The 8555-nt window shown below is 32.7% G+C and overlaps 1 protein-coding gene across 1 annotated transcript; it reads left to right on the top strand.

The window, feature by feature from the left end:
* The first annotated feature begins 430 nt into the window (after positions 1 to 430).
* LOC108336702 (mediator of RNA polymerase II transcription subunit 15a) lies at positions 431 to 4922 on the top strand. Its single transcript, XM_052878075.1, has 12 exons — positions 431 to 537; positions 1087 to 1190; positions 1305 to 1407; positions 1595 to 1718; positions 1865 to 1914; positions 2060 to 2134; positions 2228 to 3182; positions 3299 to 3492; positions 3591 to 3872; positions 4048 to 4248; positions 4334 to 4422; positions 4627 to 4922. Exons 2-12 carry the CDS (start codon positions 1117 to 1119, stop codon positions 4841 to 4843), a joined length of 2364 nt encoding a protein of 787 aa, XP_052734035.1. The 5' UTR covers positions 431 to 537; positions 1087 to 1116; the 3' UTR covers positions 4844 to 4922.
* Positions 4923 to 8555: the final 3633 nt, after the last annotated feature.

Raw genomic sequence — 8555 nt, 5'->3', positions numbered from 1 at the left:
TTTCTTATGATCCTTGAGAGTGTAGATAAAGCCTTAGTATTGGCTAAGGTAAGGAGAACTTATATTCTTGATTTGTTACGTTCTTGATTTGTTATGTTATTGATTTGTTAAGGTCTTGATTTGTTGTATAATATTTTTTTCATTAAATTTATTATTTAAGTAATTATTTTTTAAACTTAAATAACTAGTTATAATAAAAGAATCATCTCCATCATTAAATAATTATCTATATTAAAATGATAAAACTGATTTATCTTTAAAATTATCTTTTCACAAAAGATTTTTTATAATTTAATAATACTCTTTATTTTAATAATTTTTATAATAATAAATATTTTAGCTAAGAGAAAAAAAGTGACACAAGACTCACGCTTCCTCTTTAATATATAAAGAAAAACTTTCTGTCATGTAATATATCGCTTTGGGGACGCAGAGACTATTTTCTGAGTGGCCATAAGATACGTGACATACCATATTGGATGCATTATAAATTACAGAAGTGTTATTTCACTCCGTGTCAATAGTCCATTAACAAAGGTATGGTTTTTGAATTTAATTTTTCTAGGTGATATAATTGATTTTTCAAGATTTTGCTGGGTGATGATTACTGTTAAGACTTATAAGTGGATTGGTCTGTGATCATAGAATAGGATATTCTGGCGTGGTTGTATTTTAGGTTTTAAATTACAGTTACATTTTCTTTGTAATGGTTGACATCCTAAGAAACTTTTGTGAATAAATGTGATGGATGATGTAGTAGCAGTTGCCGCCTTTTGTTTTGGCCGAAATATCGGCATAAACAGTATTTAAACCCATGCTTAGAGGGGTTAAGAATTGAAGCGTGGTTGGGAAATTTCAGTGGGTATTTGCACTAGTGAGACGTGATCCAGAAGTTTATCTGGTATTTGTAAGTGAGTATTGGGTTGGATTGGCTTAGCCATCCAAATACCATATTGCTTTTGATGAATGCTGATGCCCTGAGCCATTGCGTATGCTAAGACTGTTGTAGAAAATACTAGACATTTCACATTATAAATGTTCCACCAATTCCTGTTTTCTAATGCATTTTATTTTATGGCTTTTCAGGGATATAGAGTACCTTTTGCCTGTGTTATTATGGACACCAACACCAATATGAAAACTCAAAGATGGAAATTGCCAGAGTTTCGTAAACGTTTTATGAAACAATGGTAAGATGCATACCAATACCAGAATATTATTGTAATTTCTCGTGTTACATTCAATTATTTTAGCCCTGTCTTGTGTGTCACGTTAACTGATTATCAAGTTGTTAATTGTTGTAGCTTGGAAGGTGTAGTGAATCAAAGTGATGAACCTTCGACATCTGGGCTTGTTCGACAACTGGAAAGATTTGAGCTGAAACTGAATGGTGCTGCGGACAATGAGGTATATATTTTGGGATTGTGGGAACAAAGTTACAATTTTTGTTATCTGGAAAGAATTCACTTTCAAATTGATAATTTCTTCATTGCATCTCATTCTCAACAAATTTATGTATTCTAATTCCATGTGAAGAATTCGTTTTGAAAACTATAATAGTCTTATCGAGTTCGTGATCTGCATCTATTTGCAGGCTGAGTACTGTCATTGGTTATCTAAAAAGACAAAGGAACTATTTTCACAACCACCAATGAATGCTGAATCCAAACCTTGTCTCTCAAACTCTAATGCCTCAGGGGAAGTCTTCCCTGCTCAAGGTATTGAGATGTGCAAAGCTTGTTCTCTTTGATGCTCCCATGGAAACTTTTCATGACCTACTCCCATCAACTCCCAATAATATACTTGCACCAACATGTGTGATTTTTTCTAGGTTTAATGATCATGTTTACCTATTCTATTTCAGAAACTGGAAAATCTGCAAATACGGATTGGAAGGAGCAGGTTTACCAAGAGGTAATGAAGAAGTTGTTTCTCTTCACTTTCTTTTCCTTCTACCTTGATATTGAATGCATATTCCATCATTTTTTTTAAATTTTCTAACGTGCACTGCAAAAGATATACATTTTTTGTAACTGTATATTGGTCCTTTTAATTGCAGATTCAAAAGATGAATAGTGCCTATTTTTCAAAAGTTTATGTCTCTTATCTAGAGATGAATAAGGCGCTTCAACAGGTTGGTGATTGATTCAAGCAAACTATGATCCTAGATTTACACATTTTTTTCTTGTTATCACTAATCTTTTATATTTATGTTAAATTTCTTCAGCTTGCGTCTTTTCCTCAAGGATCAAATACAAATCTTTTGGAAAAACTGATAAAGAAAATGAAACAAACAGAATGTGTTTTGGCACTCTTCAAATTGAAGAAATGCCAAATAACCACCGATACCAAGAAGATTCTAGATGAAGCAGAAAAGTTTGTAGAATCTAATTTTTCCCCAAAGAATGTTTCTTCCCATCATCAAGGTCCATCACATTCTGGTATTTCTCCATTGAAAATAATTGAAACGAAACCATCACAACAAGCATGGGAAACACAGAACTACTATATAAGGAAGGATGTTTCTGGGGAAAACAAGCCCTGCTTAAAAGAGAAGCAAGTGAAAATAATGGAAACGAAACCATCAACTCAAGTATTGGGAACACAGAATTTTCATATATGGAAGGATGTTTCTCAGCAAACCAAGCCGCAGCAAGCGAAAATAATAGAAACGAAATCATCAGCTCAAGTATTGGGAGCACAGAATTTTTATATATGGAAGGATGTTTCTCAGCAAACCAAGCCGCAGCAAGAAAAAATAATAGAAACCAATCCACCAACTCAAGTATTGGGAACACAGAATTTTCAAATATGGAAGGATGTTTCTCAGCAAATCAAGCCGCAGCAAGAGAAAATAATAGAAACGAAAACATCAACTCAAGTATTGGGCACACAGAATTCTCAGCAAGCGAAAATAATAGAAACGAATCCATTACCCCAACCATTGGGAACACAGAATTCCTGTATATGGAAGGATGTCTCTCATCAAAACAAGCCATGCTTAAAGGAGCAGCAATTAAAAATAGTAGAAGCGAAACCATCAACACAACAATTGGGACCACAGAACTCTAGTATATTGAACCTTGTTTCTCAGCAAAACAAGCCATGCTTAAAAGAGCAGCAAGTGGAAAAACAATATAGGAATTTCCCACAGCATGTAGATCAAGTGTCTAACATGAAAGGTACATCTATTAATTCAGGTTTTTTTTTAATCAGCTAGAGTTGTACATTTTTATGCTATATTTTCCATGTTATCTGTGCTTACTGGCAAATGTTTTTTACAATTTTTCAAACTCAGGTCCTGACAATGCCGTACAGAAGCAAGCCCAAGGTTCAGAGAAAGCAAGTGAAGCATTGAGGGTCAGTGTAAACAGTCTGGAGACTTCAGCTTCACCCTTGACAGAAAACTGCAATAAGCTTAAAGAATTTTCTGATAAATCTACGCTGAATTTTGATGAGCCAAGTGATGAAGTGAAGCGCATTCTTAAAGTGGTTGGTCTAAAACTTCTGGTTTCCATGCTTCTTATTTGCATTTCTTTAAATCATAAAAAGTGGTTGTCCTAAATTCTATTATTGTGATATACTTCTAGTTAGCCGTCATATCACCTGAAGCATTGAGCGCATCAGTTAATGAAATGAGAGACGCAGTCTATTTGAATGATGTGATGGCAACTTCAGAGTTCTTAGATGAACCACGAGAGATGGTTCAACAACAAAACCAACCGGACCTCATTGCACAAACTGGGAAAAGTGAGGCATTTTCACAAGCTGGTAGGAAAAGGTCTCGAAGCCACAGTTTCAACCAGTTGTCTGATGCTGAGGAACCTGACTGGACTTCAGTCGCATATAAAAAAAAGAAGCCAAGAATTTTGGTAATATACCTTCATTCTAGTTTTTTTCCACTAATTTTTTTTTCACAAATGCACTCTACTGAATAATAATATATCATTATTTTGTTTAGTAAATTCTGCAACTCTAAATGCACTACTTAGGTATCTGTTTCTTAATTTCTGCATTCCTTAACATTAGCATTGGTAACTCTAGCAGGAAAATTCTTCTCTTTTAGAAGAATTAAAGGAGATCAACCATCGATTGGTAGACAGTGTGATTGTTGTTGGAGAAAATGTCAGCTTTCTTAAAGCGCCGGGAGTAGCGGCTGAGGATAGTGAAGGGTTGGTTATCGAATTCCTTTTCAATGCAGTATCGTTCAATATGAACGTAGAATCTCATACTTTTGCAGATAAAAAGGTGAATACTTTATATTCTGTTATGAACTTTGCACACATTGATTTTTTGTGTTCTGTTATATTAACCATGAATATTTGTCATGCAGTCAATAATCAAACCATTAAGGTTGTTCGTTCCTACAAATTATCCAACTTCTTTGCCTGTTATTGTAGACAAAGAGCTGTCAGAAGTCAGGTTAGATATTAAGATGATTTTCTTCTATTTATATTCTTAAGCAGTTATTCATTATCAAGTCATGTTTGTAAAATTATGACTATGAAACTATTTGAATGTCAGAAATATTGGATCCTATAAATATTAAGTTTCATATTTCATCAACAAGAATTTTATCTCGATAGTTTAAATCTCCCTTGATTCCTTTTTATTCAACTTCAACAGTACTGAATGCCAGAAAGACCTATCAACAATAGCAAAATCAAAGCTGATTCGCTTTCTGAGATGCTTGGATCGGACATGGTCACTTGAGGATATAGCAATGTCATGGGAACGTTGTGCCAGAGAAACAGTTCTTGAGTGTGCAAAAACCTTTGGAGGAGAAACTTTTAGCTCAATATATGGAGAGTGGGAAAATTATCAAACTGAAGTCATGTCTTGAATAGATCAATCATATACTTTTTTATTTTGCAAGGCATGTCTTTAACAGCTCCACAGTAGAATATAGCTTTAGAGTCAAGTTGATACAAAACAATCAGTTTTGTCCGAATTTGATAATATGTATATACAAATTTTTTGACTGATTATTTCTGATAAACTCTTCCTTCAATTACTTTTTTTGCATTCACAAGATTCAAATAGCATAAAATCTTGCTTTAATAAGATGCAGTCCGGTACCACTCAGTCTAATACACAACTTTTCAAAGAAATTTTCTAAAAATCAATTGGTATATGGAAGATATTTGTTGTTTATAATTGCCAACAAGACTTAGGAGCCAAGATTAATTTATTAGAAGATTTAAAGTTTAAATAATTTGCCTATGGATGTCTTTCAAAGACAGTGTGCAAACCAACACAGTTTAAAATAATTTTGTTAACATTATAATATTGTACATGTTCTCTCATGTATTTTGAAGTTATTATAAGAAAATCACAAAATTCATCGATAATAACCAATATTAGTTGATAATTTACATTATTTTGACAAATTACTAAAGCTCGATCGTCAAATATATGTAAGTAAAATGACGGTTAATAAATTTTATTAACTGATTGAAAATTAATCGGTAATTACAAATAACAAAAAATCTCTTTATAAATATTTGTAAAATTTGGCCCCTCCTTATTCTAAAGCAGGAACCTATAAATAAACGTTATTTACATTTTGGAGGGACTATCATTCGAGGAGCATTGGAAGCTAGAAAGCAACAATCGAAGACTTTTTCATACTTTTCGATTTTTTTATGTGTAATATTGACTTATTATATCTTTCATAGATGATTAAAAAAAATGTAAAATACCCTTATATATCATGGGTTTGCTAACACGCGCGTTTTTCAGTTGGAATATTTTAGAATGTATACTAGGTTTTAGTAGACAAAAATACCCTTATATACCATGGATTATAAGTTTTAAGGTTAAGGATATTTTAATAATTTTCATTATAAAAACTAAAAAAAAAGGAAACCCCTAACCCCTTACTCACCTCTCTCATTCCTTTCAACACTTTCTCTTTCATCTCTCTCACTCCAATCTTTTCTCTGTCATCCCTACCGTGACTTAATTTAAAAATGAAATTTAATAATAATAAGAAGGGAAAATATATAATACAGTCCTCCAATAAAAAATCAACATCAACATCATCAATTATTTTGTTATTAAAGTGGAAAATAAATGAACGAACAGAGCAAGAACAACACATTGCGATGTCGCGAGTTATGTGTGGGTGAGGGAGAATATGGAGATGAGAGAGAAACAAATTGGATAAGTGAGGAAGGTGGATTAGGATTAGGCAAGTGTTTATCATGTTTTTCAATTGGGCCTACAGTAGGGATGATAGAGAAAAAAGCTTGGAGTGAGAGAGATGAAAGAGAAAGGGTTCAGAGGAATGAGAGAGGTGGGTAAAGGTTTGAGGGGTTTTTTTTTTTAGAATGAAAATTATTAAAATACCTTTAACCTTAAAAACTTAGAATACATGATATATAAGGGTATTTTTGTCTACTAAAACCCGATACACATTGTTAAAATGTACCGACTGAAAAATAGGCGTACGCGCGTTAGCAAACATATATATATATATATATATTGATGTTTGGAAAATAGTAACTTCAATTTTAGATTTTAAAGAAAACCGAAAATTGATTTTTAATGTTGATTTAGATTGCTTAATCAGAAATATCTCTAGATATAGAATTTGAATAATTAATTGTTATATTATTTTTGTAAATGGAGTTCTTTTTCATAATTATTGAGAAATAAGTTATTATTAGAGGAATTTGAAATTTAACCATCAAGAGATTCATAATTAATTATATTAATAAATTTTAATAATTATGTGTATTATTGGTGTCTTGCAATTATATTTTGATATTGTGAAGGTCTAGAAAATAGAACATTAGAAGTGATATGATGTTCTAAATAATGAGACTTTCTTATTCTAATATTAAAAGTTAAAAAATATAAATAAAAGTTTAGTTTGCGAATTTTATTATCTAAAACATATCATCTCTCTATGCTCTCTCAAAGCTAGTGCAAATTTGTTGTGTTCAATTATTTTTGTGTTGTTTGAAATAATTTAAAATGAATTCAATGCATGTTTATTTGGAATTGGGAATGATTTATTGTAATATGACTGTGAATATGTATGGCTTGCGATGTGAGAAGGATTTCAAGGAAAAGTTCTTGTAATAATTTTATTTAGTGTATGTAGGGATTCCGTATTCGGGACCATCATGTCACTTTAATAACCATCTAGTCTCAAGTAAAGAAGGGTGGGGTATGTCTTCAAGAGTAGCACGAGATCCTTAGTTTAGTTGTTTTTCCTTGGCCATAGATGTTTGACGGATTAACCTTGTCTATGGCAGCTTGAGTAAACAAGTTGTCCCACCACACACAATTGTTGGACTCCTAGAGTTAGACATCAATACATGTATCCGGATAGTCAAGTCCAAAGATAATGTTGATAAGCTTAGAATTTGTTTGATTTTAATTGTGTTTAATTGTGATATTTATAACTCAATTTTATGGATGATTCTTTGGTAAAATTAGATTACCCTTTTGTCTTTGTTTGTTTGTGTGATTGTATTTCTCATCAATCTATCATGAATTTTTCATTATGTGTTCTCATTGGTTAAGCTAACAACTCACTAAGGAAGTGCCAAAACTGATTGTGGTAGAGAGTAATGAAGGCCTTCTCGTTGGGCAGGACAATCTCTTGTTGGGTGAGTTGGTTTTTCATGTCCGAGTCATCTCGGGAAAATTTTGATTTTCATTGTGTTAATTGTTAGATCAAGCTAAAATTTTGACAGTTTGTTGTCTTAAACATATAAATCTTCTTTTTCACGGTTGGGATCTTTGATTAGAGGTCTACAGGTTGAGTTGTGCTTTTCCTTGTTTTGGTGTGCTTAATGGAAATGTTGGAAGTCATTATTATGCTAATGCAATAGAAAATGAATTATGTGTTGTTAATATTCAATTGAATTAAAGGATGTGTGATGATTTAAGATTGTATAAGAATGTGATGTATGAATTATGTATCAAATTCATATGTGCTTTGTTGTGGTTGTATTTTACTTTTGGTATGACATGAGTGTAGTAAATGAAAGAGTAGTCTTTCGTAAGGAGGAAAAATACACATGTGTTTTAGTGTGATGTATAGGCGACATGAAAAAACTTGAGATCATCCTAACTCTATTTGTTGGAATCATGTAGATGAAAATAATTAGTTGAGAAGGTTAAGGGAGGTTCATATTTAGAGTATTGGCAATAGTCATACACAAGAGAGATTTAAATTTACCCTAGGTTAGGAATGTTAAGGTGAGAGTTACGAGAATGTTCCTCACCGACCGGTGGACTCTAGGAGTTCACTTATAATCCTAGGTCAAGAATGTTAAGGTGAGAGATACAAGAACGTTCCTCACCTAGCGGTGGACTTTAGGAGTTCACTTAATACGTTAGGTCAGGAATACTAAGGTGAATGTTACGAGAATGTTCCTCACCGAGCGGTGGACTCTAGGAGTTCACTTAGAACGTTCCCTAGGTTAGGAATGCTAAGGTGAGAGTTACGAGAACGTTACTCACCGAGCGGTGGACTCTATGAGTTCGCTTAAAATGTTCCCTAAGTCAATAATGCCAAGGTGCTCATAATGAATTTT

The sequence above is a fragment of the Vigna angularis genome, chromosome 5, assembly GCF_016808095.1.
Source record: "Vigna angularis cultivar LongXiaoDou No.4 chromosome 5, ASM1680809v1, whole genome shotgun sequence".
Taxonomy (NCBI): Eukaryota; Viridiplantae; Streptophyta; class Magnoliopsida; order Fabales; family Fabaceae; genus Vigna; species Vigna angularis.
This window is presented reverse-complemented; position numbering and strand designations above follow the sequence as displayed.